Genomic DNA, 19,848 nt, shown 5'->3' on the forward strand with positions numbered 1-19,848 from the left:
ATCACTGTGTTTATTGTACTTTTTCCATACTATCGTATCACTCTCATTTTATAGCTCTTTTTTTGTGTATGTATGCCTTCTAAAAATAATTTTCTAATCAAGATAATACCAAACCACTTTTCTGTCCAGTCTGTTAACCATTTTAGTTTGTTTTTTGTCTCAGCAACAATTTGTTGAATAATTGTGAAGAATTACTGCCGTGGAGCCAGCACCGTACCCCGGAAAAATATTAATATATTAGTACATTAATACAATTTCCTCTTCCGATTTAAAATTGATTACAAGCATTTGGAAATATAAAATAAGCCAACTGACATTACAACAAAGTATGCGCGAAAACAACTATTATCCCACGTAAAATCGGTCCAGTCAGCTGGTTATCAGTTAATTGCATAGTTATCCTTTTATTATGTTCAATTCAGAATAATATTTCTCTTCAAATGCCTGGCTTCCACTGTTTTATTTTTATTACCTTAGATGTGTACAGATCGTTTGATCTTCTTAAACATAAATATATTTTTAGCAACAATGCTCGTCTGTTGATTTGAAAGTTGGCTCCAACTGTGTTTGGAAGTAAAAAAGTGTCTCAGTAATGCAGTTCCCCTCATTTCCTTTTTAGCACAGTCGTCCCACTATGCGTCTAGAATGCGATTCATACAAATGCAACGAAACATTTTTGAAACGCCTACTTTGTTAATGCAATTTGGATAAGATTAGGCGATACCATTACTGATCAATTACGTATATTTAATAAGGCAGTAAAACACTAAACTTCTAAGAGTGGGCTCATTGTGTTCCGTGTTGTTTGTTGTATAACAGTTAATAATTACATGAGCTTTTCAGTGAGTGGTTAAGTATGGTGGTGACGAGGTTGTTAGACTCACAAACAGGTTGGTGCAGTGACAGAGCCATCTAACATATAATGCTTTTGATAGTTTTACTTGTCCATGTACCCAACAGCAGAAAAGGAAATAGTAAAGTTGAAAGCCAAATGCCTATAAATAATATTTTAAAAACCATCAAGTTTCCCTCACCATCTTAAACACCATGCAGTATATAGTCATTGTATATATTGCTGTTCGCGTTACCAGATTACGGTAGTTACCAATTCGTATACCCGGCCTTACCAAGCAAGTTAGATATAGGGCCCAACGAACTGAAAGTAAATCCACAAAATCACCACAAGTCTTGCTTTACGATTTGGTTTCGTTCGCCATCTTGAACATTACGTAGTAAGTGTGTATATTGCCAAATATGGTAACAGAAACAGAAGTGAAATATATAGTCTTATTATGATACTTAAAAGCATATTTATTTATAAACCATATCTATAGAACAAGCTGCAATACACAAGAAAAACTCTGCAATAGAATTATGGTGAAATTTAAATTTGCAAATTAGACTAATGACTGACTACTGGAACGCGAGGAATGCAGCATTGTATTCTTTCCATTATTCATGGCGATGAGTAATAAGTAGATTAGTGCAATTGGATTGAGTACAACAGCTCTTGATCCTCATTTCATTTTGGTTAGATAACTTTGGCATATAGCAAGAGTATAAGAGAAAAGCTAATATATATAAGGCAGTTTTTTCAACCTTTTTGGTGTAGCATAACCAAATAAAATTCTAGAAGCTCGAGGAAATCCTGTGCAATTGATTATGTGTATAATTATTTATAAGATCGGTTTTGCTATCACAAAATGTGTAACAAAAATTTGACTGGGACACTAGTGAACTACTTATTACATGATTATATTATACCTTTGTAGCAGATTATATTCAAACAATATAAAACAATACGGACCCCACAGTTTTGGATGTAGACTCATGTGCTGGTGAAAACCACTGATCTAAGGTAATGAATGTCATGATAATACAAGCAGTAACAGGAATTAGGTAATTAATGCACATGTTCAATATCAAGAATTATATATAAAAGTGCTGATCAAAAAAAATTCAGTCAAGTGAAGTAATAAAAAATCAATTTCAATAGGCAGATACTAGGGAAATCAAGTAACATGGTTCTAGAGCAGGGCTTCCCAAACTGGGGGTCACGACCCTGTATTTGGTCGTGTAACGAATTTTATGGGTCACAAAGAGTACACCAATTTCACATAAAGTAATATATATATTGTAGTTTTGCTTCCAATAACACAATTATCAAAACCAAGTGCAAAACATAAATCTCACGATTTTGAGAAAATACATAGAATCAGAGAAGCGGCGCTTACATAACATTCCCGACTTTACGGAGGGCGCAGGAAATTTCGATATATTGGAAGGGGTTGCGAGATAAAAAAGTTTGGGAATTCATGTTCTAGAATCTAGAGGTATTATAATTAACAATCAGTAACTTATTCAATTTAGTTGAAATGCATAAACTTTTCAATGAAACTAACTATTCTAATACTCATACATAGCAATACAGGGTGCAAATTGATTGAAGCACTCAAAGCGGTTGTTTACAAATTTGAGTCTGTGGCCAATTTATAGTTTATTGGTATAATGAAAAAATGCAATATAAAAAACTTTTGCACTGAAAAATGTTATATTTTGTATTCGGTCATGTCTAGGAACAGCTAACACTGGGCAGGATGCAATCTGAGATGATCATATATGAGAAATTCTGTAACAAAATTTTGAGAACATATGATAATTGTCTCTGGTCCAGTGAACAGCAAGTCCCTTTTTTATCACGTTTTTCTCTCTTATCTTCACTTTCTTTTTCTTAACTTTTGCTCTCTCTTTCTCTCCTCTGCTCTCTGTTGTTCTTCTTCATCTTTCACAGCCTGTTCCTTTGCAAATCTGAGGAAAACCTGAAAATGCGGGATCATACGTTTTTTAAGTAACTACAAATATGATTTCTGTATCTTATTCAGAAGAAGTCTCTAGACAAGCAATGGTACTACCGTAATGTGTGTACCAGGTTAGGCCATAATTTTTTTCCAATTTTCCTTATTTTAGTTCTTTTACGAGTTCGGGGACTGTCTGTGTTAGCCAAGTGAATACTTACCCAGCCCATAGGTTCCAGTCCATTTACACAACTTGATGTAAAGTAGGCGAACAAAATTAGTTACCTCCATATTGGTACACACACTTCTGGAGCGCCCAAGCAATTACCAAGTATATGTTATATTTTAAAATGACAGAGATATTTTAAATTCTTTTTTTTTTACATCCTAGGCAAATTAGTTAAAACTAGAGGCCTTTACCCGTATCGACAAACATTTCAGAATAATGTTCAAACCATTATACTATCCAAACCGTTGCATGTGAAACAATTAAATGATGGCTATTCTTCTACCAATCTAGATAGGTGAACAGAACGAGGGCCATGATTTATCCTAGTAATTAACCGTCATTATAGAATTATAATAAAAATTACAAAGACGATTGTAAGTGAGTGAAATGTTTAAATGTTGGCTATTCCTGTACCCAACCTATATATGTGAACCCTAGTACCCTAGCCCCATTACAAAAATATAACAAAAAAATCCTAAAGACGCTTGTATGTCAAATGGTGGCTATTCCTGTACCAAATTATATATGTGAACAGGACAACAGGTCATGATTTGCCCTAGTAATAAGCTCCCATTACAAATATATAACAAAAAAATCTTAAAAGACGCTTGTATGTCAAATGGTGGCTATTCCTGTACCCAACCTATATATGTGAACGGGGCAACAGGTCGTGATTTGCCCTAGTAATTAGCCCTCATTTCAAGATTATAACAGGAAGATTACAGAAACGCTTGTAAAAAAATATGGACATGATATCTCACCTGTTCTAGAGTCGACTGACTGAAGCTATATTCTTCAATTCCGAGTCTTGTTTTAGCTTCTTCCATCGATGAAAACACATTTGCAAGCGAAATTACGTCGTCACGCTTGATTTTGTACGTTAAGCGATTCCCAAACTTTTCTGGTTCTTCCACTGAAGGGAAAAGCTAAAAAGAAAAATAGTCTCGTAAACCAAAAAAAGTTTTTGAAAAAACAAGCTCATTTCTTGTCTATCCACAGATATTAATGTAACCTGAATTGATTTTTATCCTGTCCCATTCGAGAAAGTTTATAGCGACATTTGAGGTACATATTTACTCTCCGCCACCGATTTTGAAACACTTTTTTATGTCTGTCACTTCAAACAAAGCCCTGTACAAGCATCTATGGATAAGTGAGAAGCTAATATTTTTGTGAGCACCAGAATCAGTTAGCATCGCCTATCCTACTCAATTTATTACACATTGAGGAGGCGAGCATGACTTCAATCTGCGATGTTATTTTGTCATAGATTTATTATCAAAATTTCCTTTCAAAAACAAACTTCCATTCATAATTTACCACTACTGAACTATATCATCACTATCGCAATCTTTTCTGATTGGCTTTGACAACTTAAGTGAGCTAGGTGGTCAAAGTGTATAACTGAACTGAGATATGGCTAATACTATTTAAAGACTTGCAACCACCAATATCGAACTCTTCCCTGTTCGGCTTTAACAACTCAAGTACACTCGAGTTGTTACATCAGCGTTTCCCAATCGTGGTAGAATGAGGTTTTTATGCATAGTGAGAGAGGAATAAAGAAATCCAAATTACGCAAAAGGATTTTTTATTGAAAAATTGTTACGAATCGCTGTGTTACATCACTAGTTCTGAGCTGGAAACGCAATCTCTAGGTCCGCACATACAAACTTATACAAGTTTTGGTACTCCCCTACTGAGTGTACCAGGTTATGGTTAAGCCATAATTTCATTCCGATTTTCTTCATTTTAGTTTATGAGTTCTGAGACTGTCAGTGTTAGCCAAATGAATATACCATGTGTTAACCTAGTGGATATACCCCTGCCCAGAGATTTCAGTCCCTTTATACAACTTGATGTAAAGTAGGCGAACAAAATTAATTACCTCCATATTGGTACAAACACTTCTGAAGCGCCAAAATTTTATTCATTGGTAAACAAAATAATACAAATTAATGAATATTTACCCCTCTGACAAATATATCCAAATCATCAGACTCTGGTGGTATGTGTTCTCCTCCCTCCCCATCTTCTTCACCTTCTTGTAATTGATGATCGAGTTTAATTTCTAAGATATATCCTTGGCCAAATTTATCTTTTAAATGCTGCGTTGATCCAATACATCTGAAAACACATAAGCATTAGTATCCGTGGTGGTTGGATTAGACTGAAAATAACAACAATATTTATTTCGTATTTTCCGCTGCGTACAAGGTTGCGCGACATTTTGTACAATTCAGAGTCTATCAAAAATCTGACATGAGCATGACATTATTTTCGACTCCAAATTGAGAACTTTAGATTTCAAATAATTTCCTACCTCAATTGGCCAAGTACCATGATACCAACTCGAGAACATAGTGCGTCAGCTTCCTCCATATAATGTGTTGTTAAAATTGCACCTCGGTTTGTGCCTTCGAATGCACTGCTGATTGTATTCCTGAATCACATAAATATAGTATAAGTTCAATACATTAGCATTGGTAATTATCGAAATTTTCATCAATTAGCTATAGAAATTCATATCAAATATGGGAAGATTATAAGATTTGAAAAAAAATTGGGTTATAAAATTGGGGATTTTTTTTGTTGGCAGCAATCAAGAATGTTTCATCTCTGATTCTATCAGTAGTCTGCTGCAACTCTTCTTCGATTTTAGGCTAAGGCTTGTCGGTTATGAAATGAGCGATCATATTTACAAATTCTCACATTGCTTTATCACACAATTGCATAGAAATGGCTTCTGATTCCAAATTTAAATGATACTTTGCAGAAAAATAGGTAATTATTTCGGCAAAAAAGTACAAAAAAGTCAGTCTAATTGTGAAATAAAATTTTCAAAATTTCACAAAATATTTAGATATAATGAAACAGTCTTGAAAGTAATTTATTTTTGAACACCTATTTTACATAAAATGCACAACATAAGTCTAATTATGAAATAAACTGACAGATATTTCAGAATAATATCAAATTATTAACCCTCGGGACAAAATTCGAACATCTCACCATAAAAATCTCTTAGTTTTCGGATCCATGCCGGTAGATGGTTCGTCCAGCAAAACAACTTGTGGATTTCCGAGCATTGATATCGCAAAACACAGTTTTCGTTGAGTGCCACCAGACAGTGCTTTAACTCTTTTATCCTCATGTTCGACAATGTCTAATGCTTCCATAAAACTAAAAATGAAAAAGATTTTTAAATACAAAATGAAAGAAACGCTCGAATACTGTCATGAATAATCATATTTGACACAATAAAGTTAGGCAACAAAATGGCAATGTTGCAATTGGACAAGCGAATGAAGGTATTCAACTGCAAATAATATTTTAACATTCAATACGATTCAAGAGAGTTACTGCTGCGCAAACACACCCGCAGCAAGACCCTTGAATTATGAAGAATAGTCATCTTTATTCCAGCTTCAGCATCCTTGCATCATACACATTCACTAGCGCAGAGGCATATAAGAAAAATAGGTAGTTAGTCTTGTGAAACCACAACTAATACTTAATATTTTTCATATCCTGTATGCATGAAGATATAATTCATCCAATTTTTCTCTACACATGGCTTAATTAAGGAAGTAAATGAAGCTCACAGATTCATATTCAGTTTTGAATATATATTATGTACCTTTAGATAGCGCAAATAATTCAAAATTTTCATTCGCACGCAACCAACTTTATAATATACTACAATTTTATAAATTAAAGCGTACTGTTGTTGGAAAACAAAATCGAAATTATGAATTAATCATTTTTAGTCTCAAGTCTCTATATTACTCTATTTTTTTATCATAAAAGGACTAAGCATGATGAGGCTATATTCAACTATAACCACAAAGATTATATTCTTTAGAACGATCAGAAAAACTCTTACTTCTTAACGGTTGCTGGAATCTTATCTTTCGGGACACCACGAACAGTAGCATAGATTTCAAGATGCTCTCTCAGAGTAAGTGGTTTCCACAACGGATTACTCTAAAATACAAAGAAATATTTGTATGAGAAAGCAATTTAGAAACTAGAAATCACAATCCATTTTGTTTAACATAAAATCGTCATCAGACAATTCATGTTATGACACAGTTATTATATTTGGGAAATCTGGATGAACAATGGACAGGAATCCCAAAGTGTTTTGTAACAAGCAGCCTTTCAAGAAACATATTTTTAAGACTTCATGTTTATCTACTAAAAATTTGAAAGAAACTGGATCTGAACTGTAGGGCAAACATCAAACAACAACATCAAAACAAAACTTCAGATACTTTGGTGAATAGCAAAATGTCTAAAAATACACCTATTTCTGTTTTTAATTTATAAATTTCAACATTCACTTTTTTTTCTTGAAACTCCTAAATTCAGCAAAATGAACAATGTGTTATACAAAAATTAACATTTGAACATGATTTGATTCTAAAATAATGAAAAATAGGTCGAAGAACTATCAACGTACTTGTGGGCAATATCCCATTGTCTTGAAAGCTTCTGAGAAAGTAGAAGTAACAGAATGTCCCCCAACAGATACCTATGAAGAACAAAATTATTGGTATGAATTATTAGCCTTGGTTTATTACATATGATCTTATTGTCAGATGAAATTTGAAATAAAAAACATAACAAAGGATACTGTCTGCATAATAGTTATGAAAGGCTGGAAGACAACTTGAATACCTAAAGCAGATTATGGCACACAAGATAGAATTTAAAATTCACATATGACGAGACAAAATGGCGTAATTACAGTGCAAACCAATTATGATATGTGAACCCTCACAGCAATGAAAAATCCAGCATTTGTTCAATAAGGAGAAAAGTACTTCCTGCATAGACTATTAAAATAAAGTTTCAATATTTATCTCCTAACAAGTCTCAGTATAAGAAATCAAACAAAGTTTTAATAAAGCATTCTAACCAAAAAACCAAAATTGAATTGTGTTAAATATCAGAAATTTTAATCCAAACATACTCTTCCTGCAGTAGCTCCGACGTCCGCAATCAAAACGTTTAGGGCAGTTGTTTTTCCAGCACCATTTGGTCCAAGTAATCCAACAACTTCACCAGGATAAACAGTCATTGATAAATTGCGAACTGCAACCTAGTTGATAACAATGATCATATCAAAAAAAGCTTAAATTGAATTGTCATATATTATATAAATATCTCATAAAGTCTTCTAATTTTTTTCAGTAATAAGACCAATAATCTTTTTCCATTCAAAAATTAATACTTTTTTATAGTCAAGTCAGAAGGAGACAATGTCAGTGTCAATGGAAGAAACACTTAACTTGAATGCATAATTTTTTCCAGCCTCAATTGGAAATGTCGGAAATTTCTGAAAACTCACAATTGCAAGAAGTTGAAGGAATTTGGAATTTGATAGAAATGATACTGATGCAATTAGATGTAAAAGATTTTCTTGTGGATGAGATGACACCTGGCACAGGTCACAGAGAGCTACCATTAAGTCTAAAAATCTTGTTTAACTTCAAAAATTGATTTGTTACAATCAATCAAAAACGCGATCAGGGATTTGGAAAAGTCAGCGAAACAGTAACAAGTCAAACAAATTGTTTTTATTAAAATGTCAAATCATGCAATTATTACCTTGACTGTTTCGTCATCTTCTCCATCAGAAGGTTTTCTACAACTTTGAAAACTTTTCTCTGTTCGTTTTGTAAACTCTTTGCGCAAACCTTCCATCAATACAACCGGCCCCTAAAAAATATTTCCAAATAGTAAATATAGAAACAAAAAGGATTTTTCTATGTAAAAGCGATCAGTAAAAATAAGCCCTACTAAGTTAACATAAAGGTCCTGGGCTGCGCTGGTCAAAGAATTATACCAATTGAGTTACTGAACAATCTGCAAAAGCTAAAGAGAACTATAAAGAATCTTACTACCAAATCTTGCGGAAAAAAAATTTCCACAACCAAAACGACAACAATAATTTCACAAAATACTCCATGTGTTCCCTTTGTGTCCAGTTATACTAAATAAAAATCTTATTTTAAGTATAGAATTAATACATACATCATCAGAATGTTGGTTCCTGGAAATCTCTTCAACTTTGTTTCTTTCTTTTGTAACGTCATCATCTTCTGCGTCATCCACATCATTGTTACCAACGTTCACCCATTCTGATGATCCCACTTGACTCCTGAAACAGTGAAAGATTTAACATATACGTAATACTTATTGTTAAGCGTACAGAGCCTTGTTCGGAGCGGCGAGCGTAAATGGGAAACGAGTTCAAGAAAGTTGATTCAACACTCTATAATACTTGTTGTGAGATATCAGTGGTAGCTCGTACAGGGCCTTGTTCGGATCAAAGAGCGTGAATTCAATAAATTCAAGGATGAAACCAGGACAGGAAATCTTTAATCTTTGACATGTTATGAGATACAGGATTCAAAACATTAATGTACCTTCCACAACCAGGCAATTCTCCGCCACTCTTCTTTATATCGGCAATTACTAGAATTCCAGAGAGTAGGACAATATGAACATAAGCCATTAGAATAGAAAACGGCAACATAGGCTCACTCCAGTCAAAGTACGCTGATGCTGGAATGTCTGTTCCTTTTCCCTGGAGAAGGTATCGAAGGTAGACCTGCAAAATTTTAGAAATTTTTTTATAAGCGTTCAAACAAAGCGATATCGATGAACAAAGCTCCAAACAAGCAAGCATTTTGGATCAGAGATGAGTAACACAACAGGTGGCCTGCAACCCCAACCTGGCTCACCAAGCCATTCAGTGTAGCCCTCCGTCAACACTGATTTTCCCTATTATTAAGCATAAAATCCTAATCCGACAGTTTATCTTTTACTTCTGTCAAAGCTGATTTTATCAAACAATGAACTTGAAATTTTAAGTGTCTCACTAAAAATGTCAAATAAATAAGATTTATTTATTTATTTTATTTTTCAAAATAAACTTACTACGAAGCAGTAATAAATTCCAGCAAATCCCACATAGTACGGACTTAATATACAAAACACAACGTTGCAGGCATTGGCAGCTTCTCTATTGTTAGTTTGATCCAAAGTCGACACAATAATGTATGGTATGATGGCAGCCTGGTGATAATAGAAATTTTTAAAATATTTGCATATTAAATATGTAGAAAAAGTTGTCTGTCTTTTAATTAGGTTTGACTGGAAATACTTTAATCCAACTTCCCACAACACGAAATTTTTAACAACTTTTTAAGCAGTTTGTAACAAAGAAATAGTCCCCTAATATTTCAGCTGTTTTTGGAAGTACGCTTCCAGACAAGATAGCGAAGATTAATACTTAATTCCTAAAAAACTGTTATCCCTCAAAGTTACATCACACTATCTATGACATAAATAAAAACGATACGCCATGGTAAATGAAGCCACAATGAGTCAGTTGAGTGAATCCCGAAGAGTAAAAATATGGGGAAAATCTTCCATCATCAATGGCAAGAAAATGGACATTTTTCATGTGACTTCCCTACTTTTACCATAAAAATTTACCAGTTGCACTAATCCTGGCCAAGAAGCAGATACGGTTTCATATCTATCAAACAGGAAACTTCCACAATACGATGCTAGAAGACAAGCAACTCCCCAACCAAGTAGTAGTAGTATCTAAAAATGAAGTATAGCACAAAATATTATACAATATATTGTTTACAACTTTTACTAATTTAGAACAACCGTATCTCGTATTGGCATTTTAAAAATGTGAGTTCCATACATATTAGTGACTGCGCGTACATGTGCTCATTAAGGAGTGAAAATCATGTGAAAATGTCATAAAAAAATGTGAAAATTTAAAATTTTTAAATTATCTATTGGCAAAATCATAAAGTAGATGAAAATTTCTAAAATGAATGTCAACAAAGTTTTTTATCCATTTATTTTTGTAATAGGTATATGTATTTCTTACCAAAGCTGCGATAGCTCCTCCATTATTCAGTCCAGTAACTTGAAATCCGACAATGCAAATAATGAATATCAAAGACATCACAAAATAAATGATGTAATCACTTAACAAAAAAGCAAACCAATAATTGATAAATTTTACTCCAGAAACTCGAAGTTGAGCTCGAATCTTTTCCTGAATATAAGAAAAAAGGAACCCACGGTTATCCAGCGCAATATTGAACAGAAATACTCCTAGCATAGACTTTGATATTAATAGACGGCAATTTCTAATGCGATTTCTATTTAAAAAATTCTGTTTTGATTGATTGTTTTACAAACCTCTCGTTCTTTGACAGGATTACTAGCTGCGAATGATGTCGATAATACAATTGCTATGGCAACCATCATAGCTGCACCAAATATGGAACCATTGAAAGTACCTTGCTGAGTACCTGGAATAAATAACACATCATCATGACAAGGGTTGAAAGTCAGAATTTCGAGTTTAGAATGTTTTTATTGACATTGTGGTTTTGTAATCAAAATTGTGTTTTCCCAGAGTCAGGGATTGAAATTTTAAATTCTCTAAAATCAAATTTGCATTGTGCGGTGTGGCGCATCATGCTAAGCATTAGGAATACGCTCGCTACTGCACCTCTGATTTCCCTGCGTGCAGGGATGGTTATGTGCGAGAGGATTGCTGGACTCCTCGCTGCTGTAAGGTGGTTCACGTAACTGTTGGTCGGTTACAGCTTCCTCTACCAGAAAGTCTATGCTTCTGAAACAAATAACTGGATAACTAATCCCATACCCGACTTGGACTGGTGACTGGACGAGAGATCATGGTTCGCCATATGATTAAGCCGTCTTAACAGCTTACAAATTTGATACAAATTTGATAGTTTTTTGAAAACAAAATGAGTTGCAGACAGTTCTTAAAAACCGAATAGAATACAGCAACTTTAAAGAATAAAAACTAAAACTTACCAACTTGGGGCCACTGTTTACTGTATGTAATGATGTTTGTAGGATTTCCACCATTTAGGAAAGATGTTAATGTGTTGGAGAATACATTGATAGCTGATGGTAAAGATCTTGTAAATGAAGTATTGTACAAAACAAGGTAAGCAGCCTGAAAAATGAATATAAACAATTTGAGAAGGAGTTTTGAAGCCTTTACTAAAACCAGCTTGTAGTATTGACACTCACGGCTTTATCGGCGCTCCAGAAGTGTGTGTACTAATATTTTACATCAAGTTGTGAAGAGGGACGAAAGCTTATAGGCAGGGGGTATATTTACTCAGCTAACACAGACAGTTCCCGAACTCGTAATAGAAATGAAATAAGGGTAATCATAATAAAATTATGGCCTAACCCTAGCCTGGTACACACATTACAGGATTCCTTTTTTTTTTAGCTAATTTTTTCATTTTGCCTGAACATAAGCCTTGATAATATAAATTTTTCATAGATATGCTCGATAACTATCATTATTTACTGCATTCTTGTTCTTCATACAGAAGAGCAATGCCTGAATGTGCGAACATGAATCTGTAATGATTACAGCAATGACAGCAAAATTTCAGTTAAATGTTTAAAGAATTGTGTTGAATGTCATATGAAGATTCGTCTGTGAAATTTTAGGCCGCATATGACTCTTCATGTAGAGAGTTCTTCCATCTTTGAATACTGAAAATTTTGTTTTAGTCTAATTAGTTTGACTGAGTTCGAATTTTTCCACAACACCACTAAGCAATTTTGCTAGTCGACCCATATGTGTACTTTCTGTACTTTCATATTATGTGTACCAGGTTGGGGTTAGGCATAATTTTATTCTGATTTTCCTTATTTTAGTTTTCTATCACGAGTTCGGGGAATGTCTGTGTTAGCCAAGTAAATATACCCCCTACCCATAGGCTTCCGTCACTTTACACAACTTGATGTAAAGTAGGCGAACAAAATTAGTTACCTCCATATTGGTACACACGCTTCTGGAACGCCCTACTTTCATGTCTATTAAATGCATTTATACTCAGGAATACAGCATAACCTTATAAGTTTTGTAATCATAGATTTGAAAGCCAACAATTACCTGACTCGCTGCAAATGCACTGACTTGCAACCCAACAGAATGAGGATAAAAACCATCAGTAAGTAACACAGAGTCTGTCATTGTGCTTTCTTCAAACGATATTCCACTTTGTGCGTTGTTGACGAAGTTGTCCTTAGAAGTACCTGGAATATAGGATTCCACAGAGCAGTTGAAGGGGGGCCACAATGCTAGGCTCAAAATTGATTTCACTTTTTCTTTTACAAGAAACTCCCCATTATTTCTAGTTTGATCGCTTGAAAAGATTAGTTCACAGGGTGTTTTAACTTTGTTGAACATGAATTGTTTAAACATAATGGGATTTGGAATCTACCAATTTAAATAAAACTATGAATACCCCTGGAATGATAAACAAGAGGGGAGGGCACGAGTGCTAAGAGCCTTCGAAATGGGGCCACGAGCCTCAAAAGATTGGGAACCACTGGTCTAGCAGATGAAACGTTAGACTTTATTGATTTGGCATCAAAGCGCACACATCTAAGGTTCAAATGCAGAGCCTCATCTTGCACATGGTGTAATAAAATGAGACATGCTGAATAGGAAAAAAAAAATCTGGCTCTTCTAAAAACAGTAGCTTCCCACTTTATACAAAGCCTTGTTTGAGCGAAAGACATGATCCATTCATAAAAATATCTTACCAGTTAATCCATTATAGAGAACACTTTTATCCTTGTAGGCTTCGAGATTATTTGCATAAGTAACGTCAATTAAATCTGGATCCCCAGAGTCACTCGCAGATGGTTGTTGAGTGAATAACCATGTACCGACAACTAGAGAAGAATTGAAGATTTGTTTAACAAAATTTCTATTTAAATGTTTAATTGAGGGCAGTTCGATTGGAGGATTTACAACAAGAAGAAGTTCAAAGCAAATAGTGTATGTTGATTACTGGATTAAGCAAAAAAAGGGAAAAGTAGTTACGGTACTGAGCAGGAAAAAAGATCGAAATCATAAAGGTTCTGCAATATAGAAAAAAGATTCGCGTTGACATAATCAGACATCAGACAAAAAAGTCCCTTGATTTTTAATAAATTGGGGTCATTTCAGAGTTCAATGGAAGAAAAACATGGCTGGTGATCCAATGTCATTCAGTGCCTTCTCTAATAAGTTAATGTTGAGAGACAACATTATAAATCATAATGGCACATAAAAAGGTGTGGCAAGGAAGTTCAGGAAAATTCTGTATCCAGTTACACAAAAAATCCTGAAACACAGATCAGATAAAAAAAATATAAGCTACATACTTTCAAGAACCATTGGAAGCAGAATAGCAAAGATGATATAACCAGGATTGCGCAGATTTATCAGAAGAGTTCTTCTCATCATTTGTAATATAATCGATCCAGACCTTGATTCTCCACTTCCCTGTAAGACAGGATAATATGATTATAGCGAGAAATAATTTTGGGGGAATTTTAGCATTCAATTTTTTTTCCTATTATACAGTGTTTTTTTCACACCCCCTGCTTCGAATGAAGCCCTGTACAAACGGCCACTGTTATGCAAGGAGTTACTATTTTTCAAATGACCGAAATCTTTCCAGGTTTGCCATTATCTACCCGATTTATTACACCATGGGTGAGGTGGTGAGCATAGGAATTGGACCCACCTGAGATAGCTAACGTACCAGCTAGGCCAGGGGTAGCCTGCGGGCCAGATCCCCCCTACTAAAGTGTTTCATTCGGCCCACTTGTGCCTGCTGTATTTACGACTATAGCATTTATAGATATAAATTTCTATATATAAATTAACGATGTAAGTCACGTCATAATGACCCCATAATAATGATTGTTACTTCGTACTACTAATGATTATATAAATTTTAGCCTTGGACTAGCTTTGTAAATAAACTGTTTTTCATATTAGGTTTTGAGCCCCGGCTCAGTAATCAAGTCTATTATCTGTAACTGGCCCACGCCCACTCAGAAAAGTAATTAAATGACCCTAGATATACACGGTCAAACATCTCGGTTTCAAAACTCATGCCCACCACCTCGTCCATTGGAAATACTTCTCTCTACTGGCTGCTAAACAGCCTTGTTTAGAGTAAAAACACCCCATGAGAAATTTTCAAAACTATTGTCACCATCTCACCTCACTTTGTGAAGGATCAAATATCGGTGGAGAATTTGTAACATTGATAGCAACTGAATCCCGGTCTTCGTTTGTTTCTGGAACAGCCAATGGGTTTGAATATCCGACACTTGCATATTTTTCCTTAGTGCCTAGAATATTTTACATGTTACTATAGAAACTAATCAAGATGAAAATCGAATACAATGGTAGGTACTCCTGTAGTACGTGAACCAGAATGACGGACACCAGAGCGTGGTATCAGGATTAGGCCAAAATTTCAGATACATTTACTACGAAATTACTTGACTAGTCCCGAACTCGTAATAGAACTAAAATAACAAAAATTGGAATAAAATTATGGCCTAACCCTAACCTGGTACACATAAACATATTATGTTCCGATGTCCGCCATCTTGGTTCACTTAATACAGGAGTACCCAATGGTATGTCTAGCGAAGGACTATATATGATTATTAAATCTATTGAAATATGGATATTAATAGAATTGGAGTATGTCCAAAGAGAGAGAATTGGAACCTAAAATTGCAGCTCCAAATTTATATTGAAGGAATATAAAAAAATTTTAAATCTTGGGAGTTTTGAAATGTATTGAAATTTTGTGTTCTTTTTCGAAAAAATGAGAATTTGATATTGCTTCCTTGTGTTAACGTGAATAACGTCACAGTTGATAAATATGTAAATATTGGCTATTTGCAAATTAACGGAATCTCAATATCATGGTCAAAAGAATACGCTATAATAAAGGATTCAATTTCAAAACTTTTGATAAAAAATATAACTACTATTTTTGATTATTTTTTGATTATATAAAAATCAGAGTAAATGTAAATCAATTTATAATATATAGGGTGTCCATGAAATTTTAAATTTTTTTAAATTGCAAAAGGAATTTATCGATACCATACATTGTTTTGGAACTCACAGACGTATTAAATGAAGTAAATATACTTAAACAATTACTGATTGAAAAACAACAAACCTGGTAAAGATATAATGAGAATTGACTTAAAAACAAAATTGAATTTGTAAAGGGCCTTCGAGGACATCCTACTTATTGTGTAAAGAAATATTTAATAAAAAAAAATATAAGAACTACAGTGTTTTGAGGATGAACAATACAGGATGAAGTGCTAATATCTATACATTGGGGTTGGCAAAAACAGCAAGTCTCACCACAAGTTAATATTACCTGAAGTAGTTAAGTGTTTTAAGTTTTTAAATATCGAAGCAGAAATCAAAGCAAGATGCAGCATTTTGTTGCATATTGTATTTATCCTTGCACAATATGCTTGCGATTTTGCTGTTATATCGACTAATTTAGTATGGCTTTTCCTTTTTTGAATGAAAAATCAAAATCTCATTTGTATGTATTTTAGGAATAGTGGTTGCGCTCTCCTGTAGTCAAGGAATAATGGCAACTGTTCTTATTAGTTAAAATAAAAAAGCATAAACATAAAGAAAGTTAATTTATGGTTTCTCGATTTGCATGTTAGTCAAGGAATCATGCCTGTTTTGTGGTTTTAATCAACAAAGAAATGTTACCGGCAATTAAAAATTGCATTTTATGATTTTTTTCACACAAAATTCAAATTACTTTTGCAAATAATTCTGGCACAATCTTACCATTTTCATCTGACATGAGTGATTGAAATGCTTCTACATAACAGAACAATTATGCTAGACTTACTCTACGTGTATTTGATTTAGGACGAATGTGTGCTTTTCTAACAGTGATTTACAATTGGACTTTTTAAAATAAAGAGAACATCATGGTTTAAATATTCTAGTTTGTCCAAATGTCATAAAAAATCCACAAACTTTGAAATATTAATATAAATTTACAACATCCTCCACCAAAAGAGTTCATAGTTCAAGTTTTCATTCATTAGTCACCGCCATTCGAGGTGATATCCATTAATTATTGGGATATAGAAATTACAATATCATTTCTATTTTTAATAATGCCATAATTAGTAAAGTTCTAAATGATGTGAAAAATATCTTACCATTATCATACGTTCTGTATGTTTCTGAGTTAGAGATACAAAATAAAAATTACCACAAATACATTCAGCTATTTAATAAGTCAATATAAACCCTTGCTTGTATTTTTATGAGAGGATTCAGAGGTTCACTCTAAGTCTAAATAAAGGACCTGACAAGCCATTTCAGAAAGTATAATAGTGAGATAAAAAAGCTAGAATATGTGATGTCCCTCTCAAATCATTGCACCTTAGATAATAAGGTGGTAGATTCGGGATTGAACCGAAAATATCTCAGCATATCATAGGTTTTTGAATAAATAAAATTATATATAAATATTCCAATTTATTTATGCCAAAACAGAGGATCTGTAAGTTGTAGTCTTTATACAATGTTTGGCAATTTTTAAATAAATCAATGAGTTGTTATCCTAATGCGCTTTACTTGAGTGGCTGCAATGCAAGCAAAATTCTGGGCGCTCCAGAAGTGTGTGTACCAATTTGGAGGTAACTAATTTTGTTCGTCTACCATACATCAAGTAGTGTAAAAGAACTCAAACATATGGGCAGGGGGTGTATTCACTTGGCTAACACAGACAGTCCCCGAACTCGTAATAGAACTAAAATAAGGAAAATTGTAATAAAATTATCGCGTAACCCACCGGTACACACACAACGAGAGTACCCAACGTTTTTATATAGCATAAAAAGTGATTACATTTCCAATACAAATTCAAACGGTTCTCCAAAATCATGTTTCAGATTCAAGTTCATGAGTGTTATCTTTTGATTCAGCTTTGCCTACCCAATTTAATACACCCTGATTGTTTAGTACACCCAGATTGAAGTGTTGGACATGGAATTTGAATCCAATACTTATAACATGCAATTTCTAAGAATGTCACAGACAACAAGTCCGAGCATTTTCACTTACCAGTTTGTCCATTTGCCTCTTCATCCACGTCATCGTCTTCACCAATTTTCAAAAAAACTTCTTCAAGGGTTGTCATGGAAACACCGTAACTTTGAATATTCAATTCATCTTGACGTTTATCAAAGTCAGCAAATAGTTCTGAAAAATTAATTTTAGCAAAAATCGTTGAATATTAAATAGAGATGTGAACTGTAAAGGCTGTGAAGTCTTGAGTCGATACTGAAGTCAGGGTCATTTTACCAAACTCTAAAAATGATTCAAGTTCATGAAAATTTATCAATATACAATTAACGAAGGCTTGCATATGCCAAAGCTGTTGTCATCAAGGTTGACTGTCGTCAAATTTTCTCTGACTTCAAAGTCGGAGTCAAAGTTATAACGGAGGTCGAAGTTTAATCCGATGTTTAAATTGCTTTGAGTTTGGAGTCTGGTTTGAATTTTCCAACCCAACAGTCCTGGCTATTACCCTTTCCTTACCTTCTATCCTATCAATCACTCTGTAATATCCAATTTAAGCAATGCTTTATATTTATGATGACTTTGATCATTTTTATAAAGCAATACAGACTTCAATAATACAGTCAGAAATAAATAAAAAAATAGTACAATGTAAGGTAAAACCAGATCTAAGCTTGAGTTACCTGAAAATTTAGACACTTGATTTAATGGCAATGTATAAACATGTTCCATTCCAACAGATCTTTGCAATTGAGCATCATCAATGTGAGTATTCACACAGGAACCAATTCTTGTTGCATCTTCTGGTGATTTTGATACAACGCTGAAAACAAAGATAATGTTATCAATTTGGATATAAGTAATAAATAAAGTAGTAGATGGCTAGCATATCAAACCTGGGCTATCTTATTCTTGACCATACCAACCAAACATTGACCGTGCAAACTCAACATTGACCATGCTGATAAAACAATGACCATGCCAATTAATCCTGAAGACAAGAAATAGACCATACCAACCAAACATTGACCGTGCAAACTCAACATTGACCATGCTGATAAAACAATGACCATGCCAATTAATCCTGAAGACAAGAAATAGACCATTCCAACTTAACATTGACCATGCCGACCAAACATTAACCAAGCTGACCAAACACTGGTTGTGTTGACCAAGCTGGCAAAACAATGACCATGCCGACCATACATTGACCATGCCAAGTGCAGACCAAGTAAAAGTTATGCAGACCATTAGAAATAAGATCAAAGTCAAAATAGACTACAAATTGTTCACCATCTCAACCAAATTTCATCGTTTTAACAACTTTAAATTTTTCTTACCCAAGATGATATCCGCAACCAAATCTATTCTTCAAAAACAATGACGAGCCAACACATCTCAACTTCCCACAGGTAAGAATGGCTTTGCGATCTAAAAATAAAATATGATTAAGGCACTGCTTTTGAATTTGGAAGATGAAATGACTGCTTTTGTGGAATGTACAATGGTAGAAGAATCTGGACATTTTAGTTAGGTATAACACACTTGACCACAAGGCCAACGGGCTCTCCATACTCCTGTTATAAAAATTACGAAACATGGAATAAGTCTATTTATGGCTAACGATCACTATACCTGCAAGTATATCTGCTTCGTCCATAAAATGAGTAGTTAACAAAGTAACTCGATCCTCACGATGAGATCGGAGTAAATCCCAGAGTTTGCGTCGAGAATATGGATCCATTCCAGCTGTCGGTTCATCAAGAATAAGAATCTGAAAATTATGAAAAAAAAATCATTAGAAAGAGTTATTGCTCAATTTTCACTGATTAAAAATT

General features: G+C 34.0%; 1 protein-coding gene across 8 annotated transcripts in view; it reads right to left on the minus strand.

Moving 5' to 3' along the window:
• Positions 1 to 2,084: 2,084 nt before the first annotated feature.
• LOC144428237 (cholesterol transporter ABCA5-like) overlaps positions 2,085 to 19,848 on the minus strand; it is a 30,098-nt gene continuing 12,334 nt past the window's right edge. The window contains exons 15-40 of one of the 8 annotated variants that reach the window (XM_078117206.1): positions 19,646 to 19,784; positions 19,351 to 19,441; positions 18,694 to 18,833; positions 18,053 to 18,190; positions 17,143 to 17,166; positions 16,760 to 16,792; positions 15,134 to 15,210; positions 14,284 to 14,404; positions 13,678 to 13,809; positions 13,022 to 13,164; positions 11,917 to 12,061; positions 11,269 to 11,381; positions 10,952 to 11,122; positions 10,537 to 10,650; positions 9,976 to 10,113; positions 9,462 to 9,646; positions 9,067 to 9,193; positions 8,641 to 8,751; positions 8,003 to 8,131; positions 7,490 to 7,561; positions 6,911 to 7,011; positions 6,037 to 6,207; positions 5,348 to 5,467; positions 4,995 to 5,151; positions 3,786 to 3,950; positions 2,085 to 2,819 (exon numbers count right to left, since the gene is read on the minus strand). In XM_078117206.1, the coding sequence (XP_077973332.1) occupies positions 2,718 to 2,819; positions 3,786 to 3,950; positions 4,995 to 5,151; positions 5,348 to 5,467; positions 6,037 to 6,207; positions 6,911 to 7,011; positions 7,490 to 7,561; positions 8,003 to 8,131; positions 8,641 to 8,751; positions 9,067 to 9,193; positions 9,462 to 9,646; positions 9,976 to 10,113; positions 10,537 to 10,650; positions 10,952 to 11,122; positions 11,269 to 11,381; positions 11,917 to 12,061; positions 13,022 to 13,164; positions 13,678 to 13,809; positions 14,284 to 14,404; positions 15,134 to 15,210; positions 16,760 to 16,792; positions 17,143 to 17,166; positions 18,053 to 18,190; positions 18,694 to 18,833; positions 19,351 to 19,441; positions 19,646 to 19,784 (3,159 nt within the window). In that variant the 3' untranslated portion in view covers positions 2,085 to 2,717. Of the gene's footprint in view, positions 2,820 to 3,785; positions 3,951 to 4,994; positions 5,152 to 5,347; positions 5,468 to 6,036; positions 6,208 to 6,910; positions 7,012 to 7,489; positions 7,562 to 8,002; positions 8,132 to 8,640; positions 8,752 to 9,066; positions 9,194 to 9,461; positions 9,647 to 9,975; positions 10,114 to 10,536; positions 10,651 to 10,951; positions 11,123 to 11,268; positions 11,382 to 11,916; positions 12,062 to 13,021; positions 13,165 to 13,677; positions 13,810 to 14,283; positions 14,405 to 15,133; positions 15,265 to 16,759; positions 16,793 to 17,142; positions 17,167 to 18,052; positions 18,191 to 18,693; positions 18,834 to 19,350; positions 19,442 to 19,645; positions 19,785 to 19,848 lie in introns of all 8 variants that reach the window. The other 7 variants (XM_078117185.1, XM_078117214.1, XM_078117191.1 and 4 more) reach the window with 7 other exon arrangements.

This window comes from Styela clava, chromosome 1, assembly GCF_964204865.1.
Source record: "Styela clava chromosome 1, kaStyClav1.hap1.2, whole genome shotgun sequence".
NCBI lineage: Eukaryota > Metazoa > Chordata > Ascidiacea > Stolidobranchia > Styelidae > Styela > Styela clava.